This window comes from Ursus americanus, chromosome 12 (genome assembly GCF_024610735.1).
Source record: "Ursus americanus isolate L20-20 chromosome 12, mUrsAme1.1.p, whole genome shotgun sequence".
NCBI lineage: Eukaryota > Metazoa > Chordata > Mammalia > Carnivora > Ursidae > Ursus > Ursus americanus.
The window spans coordinates 1,713,210-1,736,420 of record NC_142138.1 but is presented as its reverse complement, the minus strand read 5'-3'; the positions used below and the strand labels follow the sequence as shown (position 1 = coordinate 1,736,420).

Sequence of the window (23,211 nt, the reverse complement as noted above, 5' to 3'; positions counted from 1 at the left end):
CTCTCCCACTCCCCCTGCTTGTCTCTCTCTCACTGGCTGTCTCTGTGTCAAATAAATAAATAAAATCTTAAAAAAAAAAAAAAAAAGCCTAGAGGCGCGAGGTGGGGTATGGAAGTAAAGTAGTCTAGTAAGACTAGAATGAAGACCTTGGGTTATAGAAGTAGGCAGGTTCAAATTAGGAACACTTTATTTGAAATTATCCTAAGGGCAACAGTGAGAAGGGTAATCTTAGAATTTTAAGTAGGGAGTGGCAAGTTGTTTTTAATGGCTACTGAGTGGAGAAGGGGCTGTAGAGGAACAAAACGGGAGTAGGGAGACGGTTCGCCAGTGCAGTATCATCTAGGATGTCAATTCCACCTCCTAAAGGCCTCCCTGAATAAGTCCTAAAACTCTTGAAATGCCAAACCAGAGTCTCTCATTCCTACTGCCATGACACTAGTATAGGCAATCATCTATTGCTTACAGCAGGAGTAGGCCAACTTTTTCTCTAACGGCCAGATAGCAAATATTTTAAGCTTTGCAGGCCAGACAATTGTGTCAACTGCTCAACCTTACAGCCTGAAAGAAGCCAGACAATCAATAAACAAGTGCACTTGTGTTCAAAAAAACCTTTATTTGTGGACGCTGAAATTTGAATTTCATATTTTTACATATAACAAAATATCTTTTGTTTCAACTATTTAAACATTTAAAAAACATTCTTAGCTTATGAGCCACTGACAAAGGGGATGTGTGATCTGACCTGCCAACCACAGTTTGCTGACCCCTCACTTTAGAGCACTGCTATGGCCTCCTAGCGACTCTCCACCTCTTTCTTACACTAATATTCTCCACCACAACATCCACAGTGTTCTTTTGAAAACACCTTTCTGATCATGACAGTCTTACTACTACGGCCCTTAGGTTTGTCCAAATTCCTTATTGTGGTTTACAGGACCCTAGAGGACTTCTCCGAACTTACCTCTGACACTTCTTTCACATTCCTTGTTCAACCTTCCAGGTGATCTTTCAGCCACTGCTCCCTTTGAGCTATCACATACTATCCCCTCCACATAGACTCCTCCTTCCTCCTTTCTTCTCTTGTGCCTGCTTAACTCTTCGTCCTTTGGGTCTTGCCTCAGATGTGACTTTGTTAGGAGACCCTCCTGTCCTAACACACTGTGTTGCATTAATTACATCTTCCTCTCCTCAGACTGAGTTCCTGAAGCACCTAGACTAGTACCCAACACTCAGTACCTTAATAATTTTGTTCTATGAATAAGGTGGTACAGAAAATGGACTGGAGAAGGTGCCGGCAGCAGAGAGGTTGTCTGGGCAACTGCGCCAGTAATCCAGGTGAAAAAGGCTTGCAGTAATAATGTGTATGGACAGAATAGGCAGATTCTAGAGCTGCTATTCATCTGTTCCAGCTCCAGATAACTTTTGACTGTTAAAAAGAAAATGTTTCCTCAAAAGGCAGTTCTGCCAACACTGGGGACATTTAAAAGTGTGCCCTATAGGTTTGAGACCTTTTTCCCGAAGTGGACACTTAGAACAATGGGAGCAGCACCTCTGTGAATAAATGAGCAATGTTCCCTATGTAATTGCTTTGAAGGGATAGCTTCTCAAACAGAAATGTCGATTCTGTAACATCTGTCCTTAAAATGTTACTTAATAGTGTCGTTACTTACTTTCCAATTATTTCACTAAACTCTCTCATCAAGCTCAAGGAGCATAAAGATAAGTTATTTAGGAAACTGGTTTCCTCGTAGCCGCCTCCCCACGGGCGCAGAGATGGCACTGAAGCACTAGAGGATAAATAGTTCCTGATAAATGGAGGGAGGTGGGAGCTTTCCACTCCAGTTTCGCTAGCCCCTCCCACGCTGCCCAGCATGGTGGCCACAGCTTAGACAATGCCGGTGCCACCCTTAAGTGATATGAAAGGCGAGGTTCATTCCAAGAATCTCCTTTGCAAAATAATGTTCACCTTGTCCTCCATCCCTAACAGACTCTGGCCCAAGAACGTAGTTCCTCTTCCTAGAAAGCCCCCAATCTGTCAATACTTACCACAAACGTTACCTCTTCCTTTCATGCCCCCCCACCCACCCCGCAGCATACCAGGTTCATACCATTCATACAACAGGTATTTCTCAAGCGCTTGCTAGGTACTAGATACTTACCTTTTCTAGGTGGTGGGGGACATAGCAACAAAACAAAAAACAACACAACCAAGTTTCCTGTCTTCATAAGGGCTCACATTCTAATACCACACGGAATGGAAACGTGCCTATCTTCTGTCACAAGCACAGGCCTCATCCTACTCATCTTGCAGCTCCTGTGCCCAGGACAGAGACTGGCCTAGAACGCAGGTGCCAAGTGTAACTGAATTCAATTGAAAGGCCCATCAGAAAAACATCAGCTCAGGATCTGAGCTGCTCATTCTCCTTCCTCTCTATAATTCCACCTTTTCCAGTTAAAGATCCCTCCTCCACTAGGTCAGTCCTTTCTTCACTTTGTCCCCCGAACCCTGTTTACTTAGCTATAGGGAGTTGCAAATATCTATATCGTAGGGCCCTTGTATGTCTCCCAGCTCCCTGTACCCCAATACACGGAAATGGCACTTAGAACCAGGTCCTCTTCTGTCACAGAGCTCAGCTTTGTGCTACGTCTGTCGCTGCCAGGAGTTCTGCGTCACCCCTGCCTGTAAGCCAAGACAGAAAATGTAGGAATGCATAGAAATGGCCTCGTGAAAGGAACACCATGGAACTCTCTTTACCTCTTGAACATTATGCTTGCTGGGATCTTTCTGTGTTGGGCTATGTCCTTTCCAGATAAGCATTTTCCAAGCACGTTACTGTTCACAAGTGACCTTCATATAGCCATATCATTTGCTTATCTGAACCTTTCAACAATGCTATGAAGTAGATAGGTATTATTATCCCCACTTCACAGATGAGAAAACTGAAGCTCTGAAAGGGGACGAGAACTTCTCGAAACCTCTACTCTTTAAAAAAACGACCCCAGATTGAAACCAAGATTTTTGAGTAAATTTTTCCCACTTCATCATGATTGAGACACGTTCTACCAAATAGTCTCTGATCCAAAAATATCCTAAGTTAGCGATCCTTTCCCCACAGGCTCCAGAACCAACCACACTGAACCTACTGGGAACATCCTTGGAACAAATTGTGCTTATAGCCCTGGAGCTTTGCCTTCTTTGCCCAATCAGCTGGAACCCAAGAGGGGACTGCTACAATCGCTTGCAAGTCTGAGGCATCACCTAACCACAGTGACGGTTTGGCTCTGGTCCATGCTAGCCTCTGGTGAGAGCCAGTCCTTCCAGCTGAAGCTAAGGTGTGAGGAGACAGGCTATCATTACAAATGTTTAAAAACAACACGTGTACCAAAACAAAACAAAACTTTATTTACAATTAAAAACTTAAACAGAAAATCTTGGGTTCTGTATCTGTGACACATCCAAGGTCTCTTGATCAAAAAGGGCCGCAGCAGGCACGGAAGCAAACACAGGGGCCAATCCGGATTATCTTACTCAAGAGCGTCACCCAGAGCAAGGGAAGGCCTAAAATGGCAGAGAGGTGGAGGTCTATTAGGGATGGAAGAGATAAGCAGCTCAGAGGCACTGGAAGGGGACATTCCATGACAGGCGATACTCCCAGCTCTTCTCTACACTCCTAACCTGCTCTTCCCAAAACAGCAGAACTGGTCTGACTCTTGCCCTCGGTCAGACCTTTGGTTCCCCAGGACAAAGTTGAGAGGTATACTACAGAAGAACGAAAAAGAAAGAAACTAACATTTATGGCCACACATATCATCTCATTTATTTACCCTTCATAAACTCTGTGCAGTATATATTATCTGTAATCAAGCAAAAGAGGAAACTAGGGTCCCAAGGGGTTTAATGGTTTGATGGGGCTTCCTGGTCTACTTGGCTTCAAAGTCTGTGTGCTTTTTGCCAGACCTCGATGGCTCTCTGTGGAGCTCTAGAACAAAGAGCAATCTTCCTTCCTTGCCGGTTTTGGTCCCAGTGTCATACAGAAAATAAAGTCCACACCCTCTGTTTATGGCCTTGGTAGTTAGCTTAACTCAGAGAACCGAGTGAGTACACTCAGAAACTACTCTGTCTCCCTCCCCCTAAACATGGCCACACCCCTTTCCCTCCAGGATACAGTGAATGCTGGTGTCACACTGCAAGCTCAGAGAGTTTAACCCTGGCCCCCAAGCAGAATGTACAGAACTGCATAAATGCACTTTATAAGTTCCATGGTGCTCCAGGACCTAAGCTCTATCATAGACCAGGCACTGTGTTAGTCAGCATGGTCCCTGGCTCAAGTTCTGTCTAGAGAAAACCAGGCCAACACATTTGTAATACGCTAGTTAAATGCTCTACAGGGAGATGAACCAAGTACTGTGGGAGCACCCAGGAAGGCACCGCAGACTGCCTAGACCTGGGAGACGGAGGGACCAGGGAGTGATTCAGACTGCTGTTAGCCACATGCTCCTGGGAGCAGCTGGGAGCAACTAGGATCAGTTAAAACTACGTATATACGGTATGTATTTCTATTATAAGATCTATGCTCAATATAGAAAATTCAAGCATAGATGGGACAACAGAAATGGGAGAGGAAAAAAACTCTTTGCCATCTCTACACTACACAAGAAACCATTACTAACAGTTGGCTATATTTCACACTACAGTAATTTCTGAAATAATTCTTCGAATGTACTAAATCTTGACTTTGTCACTTAACGTACCCTAGAAATCTGCCAACACACACAGATTTACCTTTTTTTTTTTTTAAGGCTCTGTGGTAGTTCACCAACTGGCACACCTCAACGCCTGAGACCTGATGACCACCCTGGGAGCTCTGCCTTTGTACTGGATCGGACTGGAATGAAGCCATTCTCCCCTCCCTTCCTTTTTAGCTGGCAGGGCTTCTGTCTTTCAGGGCAGGGAACAACAGTGTCACACACCCAGCACCATGCAAATATTTGCTGCCAAATCTCTGGTGCTCCCTAGACCTGTATTTTCCTGTGGAACCTCTTCTCTCGCCTGGACTGCTGCAGTGGACACCTCACTGGCCTCAGCTTCTCCTCCACACTGCTGCCAGAACCATCTTTGGATAAGAAAACTTAGTCACAATGTTCTGCTCAGGATCCTCCAGCGGCTCCTGTCGGCCTGCCTCTTTTTGGAGGACCAGGCTAGGTTCCCTTTTGACCATCTCTGGAGTACAATGGACTCTCACCCCAGGGGGGAAAATGCGCCTAGTATCCGAAGCCCACTCTCAGGATAACATAATGAGTCTCTGCCTGAACTGGTTCTCACAACTGGCCCTGGCCTCCTCCAGCCTCACCTCTTACCCTTTTCTTTTCAGACCTTCCTGCTTTGGCCATATGGAATTAGGTGCTGTTTCCCTGACACTTCCTGCTGTTTCCTGCTTTTGTTCATGCTGTTCCCTCTGCCTGGAACGCTCTCCCGTTTCAGCCATCTGAGAAGTTCTCTTCTTTCGTGTACTCAGCCACAGCACCATCTCTTCTGTAGTCTCCCCAAACTGCTCGAGGCAGACACAAGCATTCCGGCTTTCCTTACTTCGTTCTGAAGCCTCCAGTCCAGTGCTTTACTGTACTGTCACAGTCAGTTTCCCCAAGAGACTGTGAGTGCCTTGAAGGCAGGGACCAGGCTTTTCAAATTTGCAGCCTCTTCTGCAACATGGGACCCATTTTACCCCCTCAGTGCGTAGTTGTGGAAAGAATGAAAGACCCGTCCATGTGCCACTAACATGTCCCAACATCTTCCTCTACGGGAATATATCACATCTATGAGTAATCCCAGAATGGGGGGACAGTGTTTTCTAGAGCTCAGTCATTCCAACAGCACCTTCCCCACTGTTCTAGCCACTACCCACAGGTACAATTAATTTTTAACTTAATTACCATTTGAATTTTTAACTTAATCACATTTGAACTTAATCACCATGTAAAATGATGCGTTGCACTAATTATACATTTTTTCTAAGATGCAAATGTTAAAAGATACTCATCACAGCACTACCTAGGGCAGTATTACCCATGTTTCTCTGGTAAGAAGCATCTGAGATGCTTGTTACAAACATAGCATCCTGGATCCTACCTCAAACTCACTCACTCAAACTCTCCAGGGAAGGGATCTGGGAATAAGTAGCTTTAACAAATGCCCCCAAGTGATTCAATTCTTTAGGAAGATTGGGAAACAATGACAGAAGAAAGCTATCTACTGCTTGCGACAGGTACCAGGTTTGGGGATAACTGGAAGAGCAGCAGTTCAGACTAGCTGGGCTGCCAGAGCTCGCAGCCACTCCCTTTTCCAAGAAACTCTCAAGCTTTCAAAACAGAGGCTCCACTAGTCCCCAAGTGGTTGTAAGTAGCAAAGAACCCGGTTCAGATTCCAGCAGAGAATCCTGAGGGCCAAGGTTCACTTATGTGTATCTAACCAAATGCATCATAAAAAGCTTTCACAGGATCCACTGAGATAAAACCATGGTCTCTATATCTAGAGCTGTACAGAAAACTTCAGGTTCACTAAAACTAAAGTTGGGACCTAAGGCAAAACCAGAAGAAGTTCTAGAAGTGCTTCCTAGGGAGGCAGAGCTGATCAAGTCACTGTGTGGTCTTCTATCTCCTTCCCATCTTCTTCTATTTCCAGCGCCTAGACACAAGGCCTCACATGTGTGATTAGGTGATATCTTGATTTGAATGCAGCAGATTCCTGCTGGACCGGTACTACCAAGACAGGATCTCCTTCTGGGTCTTTTCTGATTGGAATATGGTGGCTTCTCAATTAAAAAGCAGGCTCTGATATTCCACTATAGCCACTCAAAGTCAGCATCAGCATCTCCGGAGTGCTGGTTAGAAATGCAAAATCTCGGGGCGCTTGGGTGGCACAGCGGTTAAGCGTCTGCCTTCGGCTCAGGGCATGATCCCAGCGTTATGGGATCGAGCCCCACATCAGGTTCCTATGCTATGGGCCTGCTTCTTCCTCTCCCACTCCCCCTGCTTGTGTTCCCTCTCTCACTGGGTGTCTCTATCTCTGTCAAATAAATAAATAAATAAAATCTTTAAAAAAAAAAAAAAGGAAATGCAAAATCTCTGTCCCCATCCAGACCCACTGAGCCAGAACCAGCATCTTAATAAGATCTCCTGGTGACTCATAAGTGCACTAAAGTTTGAGAAATACTGCCCAGTACGGTTTGAAAACAGCATCGATATTAGCTGTCAACAATTATCCTGCCCCAAACAATCTGAGGGATCTGAAATACTCCCATAGAATTAGAGATGCTTTTAGCTTTACAGCTGGGAAGAAAAATGATGGGATGATACCCTGCTCCCTGGAGAATTAATCTCCACTTTTCCTTACTTTCTCCCAAATCACATTACTGAGAAACCCAAAGTGGGGCCCCTTTAGGTCAGACTGCCACCTAGATCCCCGAACACCTTAAAACTTATGATAAGGATTTTTGGTAAAGTTAAATGAGACATTTCAAGTTCTTAGCTCAGTATTAGAGCACAAGAAGTACGTGCAATAAATGATAACTGCCATTATGATATTGCCTCTAAGTATCAGCTATGAAAGATTCGGTTCTGAGCAAGTCACGGGTAGGAGACTGAACTGGAGGTACCACACATATATTTAATTAAAATTAAATTAAAAATTCAGTCCTTCAGTCACATCGGCCACATAGTTCAAGTGCTCAACTGTCACATGTGGCTGGAGCTGCATGATGGACAGCATAGATACAGAACATTTCCACCATCACAGACAGTAATTTCTATTGGACGGTTCTGGTCTAAGAAGCCTCTGGAACGTCAAATGGCCCCTGTGGAATTTGTTCTGCTTGGGTTGCAGGCTGAGAAGAGAGGCTTCCACGGGGGCAAAGGTTTACTTTGCCCTTTGCTAAGAAGAGATGGGGAGGGGAGGGCTGTGATCTCCACCCTCGGCAATCAAGCCCTCAACAAGGATTTCCACAAACTTTCTATAAGGGACTCAGAAAACTATGGAAAAGAAGCCCCAATCAAACAATTCTAAACACCATTCTTTTTATCTCTGTCTTCCGGTAGTGGTCAGTGGTCAACTCTTGGAATGAAGAGGACCCAGTAGCTCGACTTAGGTTCAGCCAAGAAAGAAGTGGGAGAAGGAGGGAAATGCCAGCCACTACAGAAGGGGGAGAGCAAGCTGAGCCCTAGGGACCTCCAGTACTGGCAGAAAAGAAAGCACAGGGTGTCAACTGTGTCTCCAAAGGGACCATTTGGCTGGACGAGAGAGAGGACCACGTGCTGCTTCTAGCATACGTCAGTGCATGCCTGCCTCAGCATCTGCTCACACCAGTTCCCTGCCTAAAATGCCTGGCATTCTCCCTCTCTATTAACCCATGTAATAAATTTTTAATGAATGCCTGTAAGTGCCAGATGCTATGAACACAAAGTCAGTCCCAGATAGAGGTATGTACAGTTATTAAAATGGTCTGGCATTTGACTAGATCTCCATTCAGAAAAAAAGGAGAGAAAAGAAAAATAAATTCTAGGTAATTTTTAAAGTAGATAAATAAAACCACAGAAATGTTAGAAAAAAAATACAAAAGACATTATGATCTGAGATACTAAGAACCTTCCTAAAACAAGACAAAACCACAAAAGGTAAGAGAAAAGACTGATAATTTTGACCTCATCAAAATTTAGAACTTCTGTTTAACAAAGGATATCACCAAAGTTAAAATAAGCAACACAATGCCAGTTTTTGCTTAAAATATGTTCCAGACCAAACAGTCACAACATTTAAAATAGAGAACTAAGACCCAGAATTTAAAACTACTCAAATCATAAGAGAAGGGTAAAATAAGCTATATGCTACAAACATAGCATATTGTTAGTTTTGTTTTTACATGAAGTAGTTTTATTTATTTATTTATAAAGATTTTATTTATTTGACAGTGAGATAGAGCCAAAGAACACAAGCAGAGGGAATGGCAGAGGAGAGAGAGAAGCGGCTCCCCGATGAGCAGAGAGCCCAAGAAGGGACTCAATCCCTGGCCCTTGGGATCATGACCTGAGCCGAAGGCAGATGCCCAACCATCTGAGCCACCCAGGCACCCTTACATGAAGTAGTTTTATGTGATGGAAGAGGAAAAGTCTTCACGACATCTGCCAAATGAAAAACAAATGAACAAAATAGTATGATGACACTTAGGAAAAACAAAACCTCCCGAAATAAGATAGGCATAGAAAAGGCCCTGATGGACACACATCAAACTGACAAAGCAGTTACCTCCTGGGACAGAAGTGGGACTGGATGGGAAAGAGGGGCACCGACAAAGACTTGAACTGTTCTCTCGCCATTGTATTATGTTTCTTTTATAATTAAAAATAAACGACCAAATAAAATACGTGAACCTTCATTGAATTTTTTTTTTTTTAGAGCTATTAAAGTTACTATGTGGACAGCTGGGGAAGTTGGAACATGTATATTAAAGAATATTACTGTGGTTATGTAGGATGCTAGTTTTAAGAGTTGTTTGCTGAAGTATTTAGGGGTAAAGTGTCAAGAAGTCTTCAACTTTCAAATGGGGAAGAAATGAAGGAAAACGATGGAAGGAACGATGGTAGAAAGGAAGGAAAGAAGGAGAGCAGGAGAGAGGAAAGGGAATGGGAGGAGAGGGAAGAAGGGAAAGAAAAAACCAACGTCAAAGTAAAATGATAACACAAGAATATTAACCACTGGTAAATCCGGATGAAAGGGAGATGGGGGTTCAGTGTACTATTCTTCCAACTTTTCTGCAGGTTTGAAAATCAAAAAAAAAAAAAAAAAAAGAAAGAAAGAAAAGAAAGGCAAAACACCACCACCCCACACTTAGCTGAAGTGATCAATTTCTCCCTTGAACTCTGATAACACTTAGCAAGGTCACTCATATTGCTAGTGATCACCTCTGAGAATGTGTCTTATTCCCCATAAGCTCCTGAAAGACAGAGGTAGTTTTAATCCTCTGTCACCCAGCACAGAGCAGGCAGTGGCAAATGTGGGAAGGAAGTGAGCCTGTGCGGGCTGAGAGATGTGTTGCGTTCACTTATGAGGTTGGCAGATACAAAGTCAGGGCCTGGAAATGAGCATCAGTTCTTTTTTTTTTTTTTTTTTTTAAGAGTTTATTTATTTATTTGAGAGAGAGCACAAAGGGAGAGTGAGACGGAGAAGCAGATTCCCTACTGAGCAGGGAGCCTGATGCAGGACGCGATCCTAGGACCCTGGGATCATGACCTGAACCAAAGGCAGACACTTAACTGAGCCCCCCAGGCGCCCCGAGCATCAGTTCTGACAAGAGAGGCATGACAGCTGTGTCTCCTGGCTGCTCAGGCTGCTCCCGGCAGGGAGTCACCCAGGGGTGGAGCCAGGGCCTTCCAGCAGGTGCAATGAATGGAAGGAACTACAGACTGACAGTGCTGTCAGAGACCACCTACTGGTTTTCAGGTTGATACTTTGTAGACCACAAAGTGGTAGAAAAGTACAGTGCCCTAATAACCCTTTCTCTTCTGATCCTTACAATGAGCCTGAGATACCTACTGTCTCCATTTGACAGATGAGGAAACAGGCTCAGAAAAGGGAAGTGATTTCCCGAAGGTCACATAGACAGGAAAAGGGGCTCAATCCCATGTTTTCAAGTCTAAAGTTCCTTCCACTAGACCATGCTGTCTTCACTGGGGACTCCTAACCAGGAGGAGAAAGACACACGTACCTGATCAGTCTTGCTCTGGACTACATCTCCCCACACTGTGAGATCACTACAGGCAGCTTGGGCTTATTGTTGGGGCCTGTGGGAACATTCTAGGAGAGAAAGCACAGTGGAGATTCATCTGCTCAGCCACACACGCTCACCAAACATGTACTGATACCTGCCAGGCCCTGTGCTACGGACTGAGGACTCAGGGACTGAAATGATAACAGTCCATGTCCTAGCAGAAGGGTAAAGATAATCCAGATCAAACAGAAAATGTCCCACATTTAGAAAAATTGAACCTATGATATGTAACAATGCAGTAAGTTATAAGATAGAGTTTACACAACAGGGCAGAGGAAGCAACCACACTTAAACAGGTCAAGAAGGATTCACACAACAGGAGATATTTGAGGTAGGCCTAGGAGGATGAATGGGATCCCACCAGGGGCAAAAGAAAGGAGAAGAGCATTCTAGTAGAGGAGACAGCACAAGCAGACGCTGAGAGGCAGGAAGGAGCAGGAGGCAGGAATGTGTACGGCATGTTTGGAGAAGAGCTAGTAGTGTGGCGCGAGTGGACCTCAGAGGAGAAGCGGCAGAAGGGGCTGTGGAGAGGTGGTGGGGCCAGGTCACTGAGGGTCTTGCACTCACCGCTGAGCTGGGTTTTGTCAAGTAGGTGAAGGGGCCGCCAGAGGCCAAACTGTGGTGAGCATCAGAGAGGCAAACTCACAAGCCAAGAAAACAGGGAGGGGAGGGGCCAGTACTCGTCCTTATTACTCCTCGCCCCTCCTGAGGGAGCCCCTGTAACTGCAGGCGGTACAGACGGGGCCTGATACACTCATGCTACTAGACCAGAACGGCCAAGATAGAGGAAATCGAAACAGGGCTCACCTCGATCTTTCGCATCACTAGAAGTCCATCAATGATTTTTCCTGTAAGAAGAGTACGAGCTAGACTTTATCATTCTCATTTGCATAGCACTTTCCAGCTTCCCATGTCCACTCTTAGCCAGCATCTCATTTGATCCTCATACTCCCATCAGAAAATTGAGATTTGATGAAAGTGAAATAATTTGCCCAAAATCACAGGTAGGAAGGAGTGGAGTACTAGGTCTGGGTGATTGCAAAGCCCTACTGTACCGCGCTCTCTCTGTGTGGCATTTCTTAAGTGATACCATCCGGGTTTCCCTCCCAGACATACGATCACCTCAGCGTTTACACCTCCATGAGATAGCCCCTCTGTCCTTTCCTCTAGTGCTCTAACCACACTCCTCCCCACCTCCCACCACTTCCACCTTCCCAGAGCAGTCACATCAGTCGAGCACTCTGGGGACTACAGTCTGAGGACTGGCTCCTTTGGAAGTCCCACTCTGTGTGAATGGGGCCCAGACTCTGGGACAGGAATAGGACTCACCAAACACTACGTGCTTCCCATCCAGCCAATCACATTTAGAGCAGGTGATGAAGAACTGGCAGCCATTTGTACTGGGACCACTGTTTGCCTGACAAAAACCAAGTGTACCTTCAGTGAGTCTTCCCGGCCATGCTACCCGAAGGGCAAGATTCCCAAAAGAGGGGACGCCTGGGTGGCTCAGTCGGTTAAGCATCTGCCTTGAGCTCAGGTCATGATCCCAGGGTCCTGGCGTCGAGCCCTGCATCGGGCTCCCTGCTCAGCGGAGAGCTGCTTCTCCCTCTGCCTGCCGCTCCCCCAGCTTGTGCTCTCTCTCTCTCTCTCTGACAAATAAATAAATAAATAAAATCTTTAAAAAAAAAAAAAAAGATTCCCAAAAGAGCCTGTAGCCCTGATTCCTTTCTTTCAGCAAACCTTACTGAATACCTACCATAAGCCAGGTCCTGAGCTGGGATCCAAGGGTATGGAGATAAACAGGATACGTAATCACTGCCCTCAAGGAGCTAGATCCCTGAATAAAGTACAGTTCTCCTGCAGCGTGAATTTTTAAAACGCGAACAACTGTTCACAGGGACTGATTTGCTGTATTTAATCCAACACTGGTTATCCCTGGATTACAGTCACAAGTTAGATACCACGGAGAAAAAGCCTGTTGCCTGTGCCATAAGCTCTTTTATCTCAATCGCTTTGTGCCGCACCATAACAATGGTAATAAAAGACTTTAAGAAGGTGAGAGAAGTTGCTCTGTTAGGGCCATGCTGGAAAAAGACCACATTTAATCAGGAATGTTTGCTTTGTACAGCTACACGCCAAATCCTTTCTTATTGAATTTTACACGAAGAAGTATTTTCTTAATTGAGAAACTGAAAGTCTCTAGCCGTATCCCATGTCCTCCCTTGAAACTGTTTCTACATCATTACATTTCACAATGCCGTATAAAAGAACAGGAGATGATTACGGTGCACGGGGACACTTCGAAAAGCAATATTTGACTTTCTTATGAAGTGTATTTTTGTACTTTCTACGTTGATACCCGGAGCTGCCTTTAATATGCTAAACTCAGGCTTTTGTGCGTCACCAAGTCCACGTTACCTTTCAGTAGAACTGCCTTGTGACCGTGTCTGTCTCTGTGAACATTTTATTGCATACTTCCCTTGTTTTGGACAAAAGGAGTAGACGATGGGAAACCGAGAGTACTATTAAAATCACAGGTCTTGTAAGATTAACATGACCGAGGCAGGACTGGAAATTATGAGGTAGGTCACCAGCAGTAATAGGACGCTTCATAGATTTAAACTGGTTGATTCTGTGTTCAGCTGCAGGAATAAAAGCGTGTATGAAATACATTCATGACACTGGCCAGGGGAACGTGCTCACTACCTCACTAGGGATTTTATTTTATACTCAGAAGTGCCCCATGTAAGATGGGGCTACTTTCGGGTTTTGTGCGTGGATTTACGAACAACTCCTACACCAAAGCAAGGGAATGTCTGAGCCAGTCAGAGAAGGCACACGCTGCGGGATGAGGGACAGACTTCCCATGGCTCCCAATTCTTTGCTTCCTTCTTTTCCCCAATTGAGCAGTCACTCAATCTACCGTGCTGCCAGTGTATGAGCCTTTATGAGCAAGCCGGCGGGAGAGAGGTCATACACCTTTACCGGCTCCGAGGACACTCTCTGCCCTCAGCCACGCATTTACTCACTGTCTCAGGCCCTACAGCCTACTGCTCTCAAGAGTAAGCCCTGGAGCCGGATGACAACCTCGCTGGAGTCCCAGCTCCACCACGGACCATGCGACCGCAGTTTAGTCACATGACCTCTCTGGGCCTCAGTGTTCTCATTTGTACCTACCTCAAACGGATGTTGAGAGGATTAAAGTGAACTAATGCAAATACAGTGCCTGCTGAGCAACTGGCCAATAAATGTTAGCCATCGTTCTGATGATCTTTTGTTCCTTCGTTGGTATCTGCATCGCGCCTTTCTGTATCAGGAAAAGGGCTTGGAGACCACTGAGGCCCAGTCCCTGCCCTTGAGGAATTTAGGATTTAGGGGAGGATGGAAACAAAAACAATTGTGCCACGTGATCTGTGATTGTACAACTTCGCCAGGGTCAGCTTGAGAGAGCACAGACCAACATTTCCTTTCATTTTTCTGACTCCTGCATAGATGGCATGCCGCTAGAAGGTTCTAGCCCTCCTGGAGAAGACTGAAGCCCACCTAAGCTACTCCTGCAGCATTTACCTGCGCTTGCCCAGCCTGGCTTTCCGAAAAGGGGGCTTGCACACTGTTTGCTGGGCAGGTCTCGCCCAATTCTCATGGCAGCCTCCTGACTGGCTTCTCTGCCCCCAATTTCTATTCCCATCTGCCACTCACACTGCAGCCAGGGGCTTCCCTCTAAACCACGAAGCTGGTGAACCCTGCTCAAAAAAGCACACGGCTCTCCGTAACCTACGAAGAAAGCCCACACACTTCATCCTAATTTTGGCATTTAAAGCCCTTGAGCTAGACCCACCTTCCTCTCCAGTGTCTCTACTGGCCCTTCCCTCCCCCATTCATATCCTATGTTCTCATCTTTCCTCACCTTCTGTCCCTTGACCATGCCACTCTCCTCTGTGAAGCCGTGCCTGACCCCTCAGAGTAATGACTCTCATTCCATGGGCCCTCCTGGTACTTTTACATACCCTGAGGGGCCCGCATCTTAACAGGTGGTGGTGTGAATTACATTACGCTGGGGTTGTCAGTTTGCATGTGTGATTCCCTCATTAGATGTTAAGTGTGGCAAGGGCAGGGATCAGGTCTATACCCTTGTACCTACCCTGAGGCCTGAAACAGAGTGGGAGTTAGTAAACCTTCACTTGATAAATGCCTGTGAAGATCCGTGGAAGGGTAGGCAAGCAGGACAGAGCATGTGCCTGTTAATATGGGGTCTGGAGAAGGGAGAATGGAGGCATTGCTAGGGAAATGGATAATGAGGGGAGGCAGGAAGGGGATTGAAGAGTGAGAGGGATGCAAGGTGGGATGAGTAAGGAAAAAGGAGGGCAGGATGAATAAGGGGAAGAAGGGGGAGTGAGCATGCAGGAGAGTGAGGAGTGGGGTAGATGAGGGGGTTAAGTGGAGCGGGGAAGGGGGCTGAGAAAGAGAGTGAGGTATGGGAGTGGGTCTCAGTAGGAACGGGTGCCAGTTCAGGGGAGAAGTGGTCAGAGGGGGACCAGCCAGGAGGCAGCATGAGTGGAAAGGTGCTGGACACATGGACTCTGTGTCCTGAAAGCACAACTGGCCAGGCTCTGAGCAGCAGGGCTGGATGCCGAGCCATGAACCCCGGCTCAAACAAAGGTAAGAAAACACACATCAGAGAGTTCAATTGTGGCTCCCCAGGCTGCTAGGGGACCCAGGCCAACAAAATCAAAGCCACCTGAGGAAGGAGGTGAGTGTGGCAGAGGTGAGTCCTGGGACAAGCAAGAGAAGTAAAGAATTTGCTTCCATCCTAAGACACGGCACTGGGCCTCAAGAAGGGCCCAGAAACCTGCCGGATACAAATCTAACCCAAAACCTTGACTGGACCTTACTTACCATGGAAAGCAGGCCTGGAGCTGAGTGTCTAAGTTTAAAATTTTCATCTGCAAATGGCCCCCGGTAAATACTGGCAACTCCAGTACCATCTCCCTGAGCAGAGAAAAAGGAAGTGTTAGCAAGTTTTGAGCGTTGCCCCCTGCCCCTCCCCGAACCCAGAGGAGGAATGCTGCTGCACCACAGCCAACTTTTTTAAGGTGCACTCTTCCTCTTGAAGGTCACTTTGCAAGTCACACCTCTTGGACCCTATCTTACAATCAAAGCCAGCCCCATTCAAGGCACCTGCAGCCCACACACTGGCCAGGGCATCGCACAGATTGGGTAAAACAGGTCACAGCTGGGCCTCTAGAAAGCTCAGTTAAGACACAGGCAGAGTAGGGAACAACAGTACAATGATCACATACATAATCCTTGCCATTCCCAAAGACTCTCATGCCTGTAGTCATAGAAAATTACCCACTTAACTGACCACTATCCCTATGCCCCCAAGCTAAGCAGGTGGATGGGCTCTTGGAAGCCTCGTCTGTACAGATACCAGCCTCCTGACCAAAGCTGACTGGTCCAGGGGAGGATGCCCAACTAACGCAGGGCCCACTAAAGTTCCTTCTCTGGGAATTGTGAAGGAGGACTGGGGATGCCCTCTTTGAGGCTGAATTTATCATGTGAGCCTGGAAGCTGGCAGTGACCATCCTCTGCAAAGTGGACTGGAGAACAGAAAGAGAAGGCTACACATGTACAGAGAGCATTGGAGAAACAGAAAAAAAGGACTGCCTTGGTTCTATGTGGCTTTCCAGTTCCTAGCTCTGTTTCTTCCTTTGGGTGTCCTGAAACACCCTATCATAAACCCCCAATTTCTACTGAAACTAGCTTTATTAGCATTATCTCTTTGTTCTTCCAGTAACTACATGGAATAAGCACTACTATCTTCCTCATTTTTCAGGTGAGCCAACTTAAGTCAGGGCAATAAAGCAACTTGGCACAGCCATACTTGTAGTACCTTAAACAGAATTCCTGAGAGGGTGCCAAAAGACCAACCTCTTTCGGCCAGTTGGTAAAGAAAACGAATATGGGGTGCGTGGCAGAAACGGAAAGCACTGACATAGGGCAGAATCAAGGGGCCTTTACTGGGGCAAAGATTACCAAAGGGGATTTACGTAAGCCAGACAAGGAAAAAAACTGTCAAAATCAAACCTTTATTTGATTAAAAATTAATTAAAACCAAGCTCTGTGTAGTAGAAAGATCTGGATGTGAGTTCCGGATCAATCCTTTATGAGCTGGGAAAGTCACTTCGTACTACTGAGCCTCGCTTCTCTCAGCTATCGAGTGAAGAGGAAACCTGCTCTTTACACTGCTGCCATGATGATCCAATCCGAAAAGACCTTGCAACTGATACAGCACTATATAAATGAGAGCTATTATATCTTTAACTCCACACAAACACCTACGTCCATACAGAAGGAAGAGAAAAACAAGTTCACTTCCAATTTCCCAATAAACCTGGGGGGCAGATCACTTCTCACATCCTTCTCTATAATAACATTATTTATTGCTCTCCAGGAGCCAGAGTATGGAAAATGACAAAATTAATTTTCAGAGCAAACAACAGAAAGCGACTTAAAAATTAAATGAATAGAGATGCCTGGGTGGCTCAGTTGGTTAAGCGCCTGCCCTCAGCTCAGCAGGCAGCCTGCTTCTCCCTCTCTCTCTGCCACTCCCCCTGCTTATGCTCTCAAATAAATAAATAAAATCTTAAAAAGAAATCAAATGAATAAATAAATATTTTTTAAAAAGAGGGGCACCTGGGTGGCTCAGTCGGTTAAACATCTGCCTTCAGCTGAGGTCATGATCTCAGGGTCCCGGGATCGAGCCCTGCATCGGCCTCTCTGCTCAGCGGGGAGCCTGCTTATCCCTCTCCCTCTGCCCCCCTCAACTCGTGCTCTCTCTTTCTCCCTCTGTCTCTCTTTCTCAAATAAATAAATAAAATCTTTATAAAATAAATAAAAGCAATTTAAATTTTTAGCAATAGTGAACTGATCAAATAAATTTGTTACCTACTCACAATGGAATATTAAGCAGCTATTACAAAGAATGACTTCATGACAAGGGAAAATGTAGACAATTATTAAGTATAAAAAAATAAAAACATATACATGATCTTAAGTCTATTAAAAATTGTATTTGGGGGGGGGGGCGCCTGGGTGGTTCAGTCGTTAAGCGTCTGCCTTCGGCTCAGGGCGTGATCCCAGGTTCCTGGGATCGAGCCCCACATCAGGCTCCTCTGCTGGGAGCCTGCTTCTTCCTCTCCCACTCCCCCTGCTTGTGTTCCCTCTCTCACTGGCTGTCTCTCTCTCTGTCAAATAAATAAAAATCTTTAAAAAAAAATTATATTTGGGGGGGCGCCTGGGTGGCTCAGTTGGTTAAGCATCTGCCTTCAGCTCAGGTCATGATCCCAGGGTTCTGGGATTGAGCCCCACGTCAAATAAATAAATAAAATCTTAAAAAAAAATTCTATTTGACACACATACATATGCAATGATAAGACTGACAGCTGTAAGCTAAAATGCCAAGAATATATTCTTGAGAAGCAAGATTCCTTGAGAGATGACTTATTTTCTTTTTTGCACTTTTGCAACCAAAAAAAAATTATTAAAACAAACATATATTCTGGGTCCCACTTTAGAAGGTCTCAAATCCTACTTCTGCTTCTTGCTCATTCTGTTTTTTTCTTTCCTAAGAGTGACTCCGAACAATTGTTTCTTGCTGACACTCAGCCTTCTGGCTGACCAACTATGCTGTTTGACCCTGGAGCTATCAGCAAGAGACTGGATGTGCCTGGCAATGACCAGTAAAAAGCTGGTCCTGTCCCTGTTAATATGGCTATATAGGAGCGTGTGGAAAGAAAGAAAAGAAGGCAGAGAATAGATTCTTAGCCCTTCTCACCAGCTAACACAAAGTATACAGTCGCCCCAGCCCTACTATCATCAGTTGTAGCCAGGGGTTGCAAACTTAAATGCCTAGAGGGACAAGTGACATAAATAAGGGAAGCAGATGATAGTGACTGAGGTGAAATGGCAAGGACAGACCCTGTTTAAAGGGAGAAGTTATTTGATTCCAAACCCCTAGTGCTACATGAGAAACACAGCCCTAGTGCACCCCTATTTTCCATTCTTTAGAGAGAAAACAAAACTCTGGAATCTTCTAGTGAAATGTCCCAGTTTTACAACATCACACATATGAAACAAATGAAAAGCCTGGTTCAACCTAAAATCTGCCACTTTGTAACCTTACCTAGACAGGAAATAGGTCTTTAAAAACTCCTAAGAGTTAAACTAAATAAACATACACATAAGACATTCTTCCAGATTCAAGAAAATAGCAGTATGACTAACCAAATGATATTAATAAGACCACCATGCACATGCATGCAAGTGGTTAGCTAAGGACGAAAGGAGGGTTAAGAAGAGTTATGATTTATTCAACACCCTCCAAGGGCAGAGGAAGGGGAAGAGGCTTGGTATGAGAGACGCATACAGTCTAGAACATAACAAGAAAGTTATGCTTCAAAGTGAAGAACTAGTCTACTGTGCTCTGCTAGTAAATAGAGGAAACATCCCTCCAGAATGATCTACCTCTGTTGCTCTGATCCTTTGCCCACTTATCGATTTGTGATGAAAAATTTAGCTTCCCAGGCACTGTGATACCAGAGGTGGAAGGGAATTACAGCATAAGCACTGAGCTCACTGAAAAAGGACTTACTGCCATTTAGAAAAAAAAAACAAAAACTGCATCTGATTTCTACCCAAATTTCATGTGACTGACTAGTTTGTATCTCTCATGGATCATCTAGAGGTGTGCTGGGAAAGTCCGGTTCCTGGCCCTAAAAGGCTGAGATACGGGAGTCAGTGACTCAGAGTGCTGATGTCTGTCATCTAGTGGTATAAAGAGTAGTAGCCAGCAACTCTAAAGGGCATTCCTATCACCCCCACCCCCCCATCAAACTTGGCTATTTCAAACCTTAGGACTGGGCCTTGTAGTAGAAATAGCAGTAACAGCAATAACAAAAAATAATATTCCTATAGGGCTTTGATAGCAAAGAAATAGTACTTACATTAACAAAATCCCCACCCTGAATCATGAAATCTTTTATGACCCTGAAACAGAGAATAAAGGATCCTGAGACAAGGTTCGTCATTTAGAAAAACATTGATTTAGTCATTATACTTTAGATTAACATTGATTTAAAAATAAAATGTTTATTACTTTGGCTTTTAATAAGCCTTCAAATCAATTGTGGAGTTCACAAAAACATTCTTTCTCAAGACCTAGGAATTATCCTATGGTTTTATTTCCCTCTAAAGAGATGAAGGGGGAACTACCCCCAAGGAAGTAACTCTAAAAGTCTGTAGGATGGCTTGCCAAGGCCTTACCTGTGGAAGGTGCTCCCTTTGTATCCTATCGGAACCCCATCTTTTCTATAACCAAAAAGAAAGAAATTTGGAATGACGACAGGTAATCATAGGCCTATCCAGTTTACCACCCACTAGCGCCAAGGGACTCCCCTAAAGATGGTTGGGAGAAGAGAGATAAAGAAGGCAAATGAACTGAAGACAGACCCTTGGACTATTACCTTCTGTTACTGTCACCAGCAATCATTCAAGGCGGGCCGGTGGTTCCCCAAAACCCCACCGCAGCCCCAGGACACCCTTCAAGAGCAAGCAGAGAAATCAACCACGTCTGAGACTGACCTGAATTCTCCAGTGCAGAACTGCCTTAAAGGGAAAAGAGTGATTCAGTTACCATGACATCACAGCTGAGGGCGCCCCTAATGGGGTGGGGATGGGGAGCACAGACATTCGCGCCAGCAAGCCCACCAGCCGATGTCCACACACCTAAGCATACAAATTAACAACAAAATTGATATGGGAAGAGTAAAAACGGTGACTCCGATCTCAAGGGCAGAGAGCGGACGGACGGAGGCAGGCAGAGGATAACGCGTTCCGGATCCACCTTCTGGTTCGGTCAATTTAGCAGGTCTGGAACATCTCCTTACCTAAAATTCTCGGCCGTCTTAGGCACAACGTCCGCAAAGAGCTCGATCTTCATGCGGCCAACTTCCTGCAAACGGCGGGAGATGGTCAGAATGCCCGGTCCAAGACCATGAAGGCCTCAGCGAGCAGGGAACTGAAGGGGCCGACCCCTCTCTCCCGCATGCCACTCGGTCTCTTCCACCTCCGCCTCCATAGTCTCTCCTTCCGTGCCGCCCAGTCCCTCCCTCTGCGGGGCGCTAGGATGGGCAAGACTTCTCCTCCCGCTCCCGTGCCCCTGCCCCGCAAGTCGGTAGGGTCTGGTCCAGTTTCGCTTCCTGGATTCTTGAATCCGCTATCCCTGGGTGGGTGAGATCTTCCCGGCTGACCCCGTGCAGTGTCCCTTCGGCGCAGTGGCGGCCTGGGCCTCACCTGGCCGCCAATGCTGACATCAAAGAACACCACGGGATTGACAGGGCTTGAATTTGCCACCGCCATGGCTCCGACCCGGAAGCAGAAGACGGGGCATGGGTTCCGGCGAACCTAATCCCCGCTTTGCGAATTTACTGGACTGCGCAGGCGCAAGAAGAGCCAACCGAGGCCAGACCCCGCCCCCGGAAGTCCCGCCCCGCCCCGGCGGCGGAGCGCTCTCGACCTCCTGCGCCCAAACTGGACATTGCGGCAGTAGGCGGGGCCAGGACCTCTGAGCCACCATGTATGCGGTTTCTTATCTCTGGGCATCAGTCTCTGAGCCCCACGAAGGAAGAATTTTTTAATCCTTAGCGCTTGGAACAGCCTGGCATATGTAGCTCTTCAGTTAAGTCAGGGCACCAGAATTTTAGTTCTAGTTCTGCCACAAGCTTCCACTCTTGTCACCTACAACTCATTCCTGCAGAGCAGCTACAGCTTTTTAAATAAATCTGCGTATAAATCATCCCTGGCTTCCCATATTTATAATAAAATCAATCCCTTACGTACAAAGGCCTGCCTTACATTACCTGGCCTTGTATCACCCTCAGTCATGATACTCTGGCTTTTCCTGTCCCCATATCAATCATGGAGATTGATACTTTCTTTAGAGTCTTAGTACTAGCTGTTAACTGTCTTTAATACTCTTCTAGATCTTGATGAAGGTAGGGAGTGCTGCTTGTAGCTCAGGCCTCAGCTCAGCGGCCACTCAAACTGAAGCTGCCTGTGGTCACTCTTCAGATGCACCACTGGTGTATTTTCCTCATGCCACTCACCTTCCAAAATTATATAGTCTGTCTCCCCACCTCTGTGTCCTTGTCACACACACATACCTACCTTCCAACCTAATAGCATATTAACTCCAGGAAAGCAGAAACTGTCTTCACAGGTGTAGCTCTAATGCCTACTACTGAATAGCCCATAGTAGGGATTCAATAAATAGATTCAATGAATTGAGTGAAAGGTGACCTTGGGCAAGGTTTGGAGTCAGAGCATGTATCTGATATCATAGCCATTATGTCCTACATCCTTTGATCATCCTTTCTAGGTCAGTCATCTGAGGAAGCAAGGGTTACATATAAAAATTCAAAGTCTCAATTTAAGGTGTCTTTTATTTTTGGTTACTTTTCCTTTCCCCTTGGTCTCCTTCTCTATCTTCAATTGAAGAGGAAGAAGAAAGAGGAGGAGAAGAAGGATGGGAAGAAAGAACAGCAGGAATCACTCTCCAGTATAGTTTATAGCAACTATTTTTTAAAAAAATTTTTAAATTGATAATATCCAATGTTGATGAGGTTGTGGAAAAACTAGTACAAAGTGCTCGTGAAAATAAATGATGATACCTAGCATTTGTTACACAGCTACTAAGTTCTAAATACACATTTCATTTCATTTGGTCCTCACAAGTCTATGGGACAGGAACAACTACTGTTCCCATTTTATGGATCAAGAAATTGAGGCTTAAAGAGGTTGAGCGCCTGGGGGGCTCAGTTGGTTAAGCATCCCATTCGATCTCAGCTCAGGTCTTGATCTCAGGGTCGTGAGTTCAAGCCCCATATTGGGCTCCACTACTTAATTAAACAGATTAACAATAACCCACAACCCTCGGACCAACTCCCACTACTTAATTAAAAGAAAGAAAAAGAAAAGAAAAAAATAAAGAGGTTGACTATAGAAACATTATGTTGACACAACTTTTTTTTTTAAAGCAACGCAATAAGTGATATACCAAAACTATATAACATTTGTATCTTCTGACCCAATTATGCCAATCTTTTCTGGAGTAACTCAAGAGAAAACAAAGAGCTACATTCACAAGACTTTTAGCACAGCATAATCTCAAATAGTGAAAAGGTAGAAACAACTTAAATGTAAACAATGAGAGAATTTATAGAACATCGACATGATAGGATATCCTGCGGCTACTGACAGAATAATTCTGAAGACTATTGAAATAGCAAAAAATGCTTTACGGTATATTAAACTAAATATCAGACTGTGAAAATGA

At 45.3% G+C, this 23,211-nt stretch overlaps 1 protein-coding gene across 2 annotated transcripts; it reads right to left on the bottom strand.

The window, feature by feature from the left end:
• Positions 1 to 3,380: 3,380 nt before the first annotated feature.
• On the bottom strand, positions 3,381 to 21,305 carry PPIH (peptidylprolyl isomerase H). 2 transcript variants are annotated; one of them, XM_045799819.2, is made up of 10 exons: positions 21,171 to 21,305; positions 20,765 to 20,829; positions 20,460 to 20,483; positions 20,142 to 20,186; positions 19,823 to 19,865; positions 15,714 to 15,806; positions 12,147 to 12,234; positions 11,625 to 11,665; positions 10,755 to 10,843; positions 3,381 to 3,559 (listed from the first exon to the last, which is right to left on the bottom strand). In XM_045799819.2, exons 1-9 carry the CDS (start codon positions 21,234 to 21,236, stop codon positions 10,775 to 10,777), a joined length of 534 nt encoding a protein of 177 aa, XP_045655775.1. In that variant the 5' UTR covers positions 21,237 to 21,305; the 3' UTR covers positions 3,381 to 3,559; positions 10,755 to 10,774. The 2 variants fall into 2 exon arrangements, with proteins under 2 accessions (XP_045655775.1, XP_087721913.1); XM_087865787.1 differs by lacking the exon at positions 20,460 to 20,483.
• Positions 21,306 to 23,211: the final 1,906 nt, after the last annotated feature.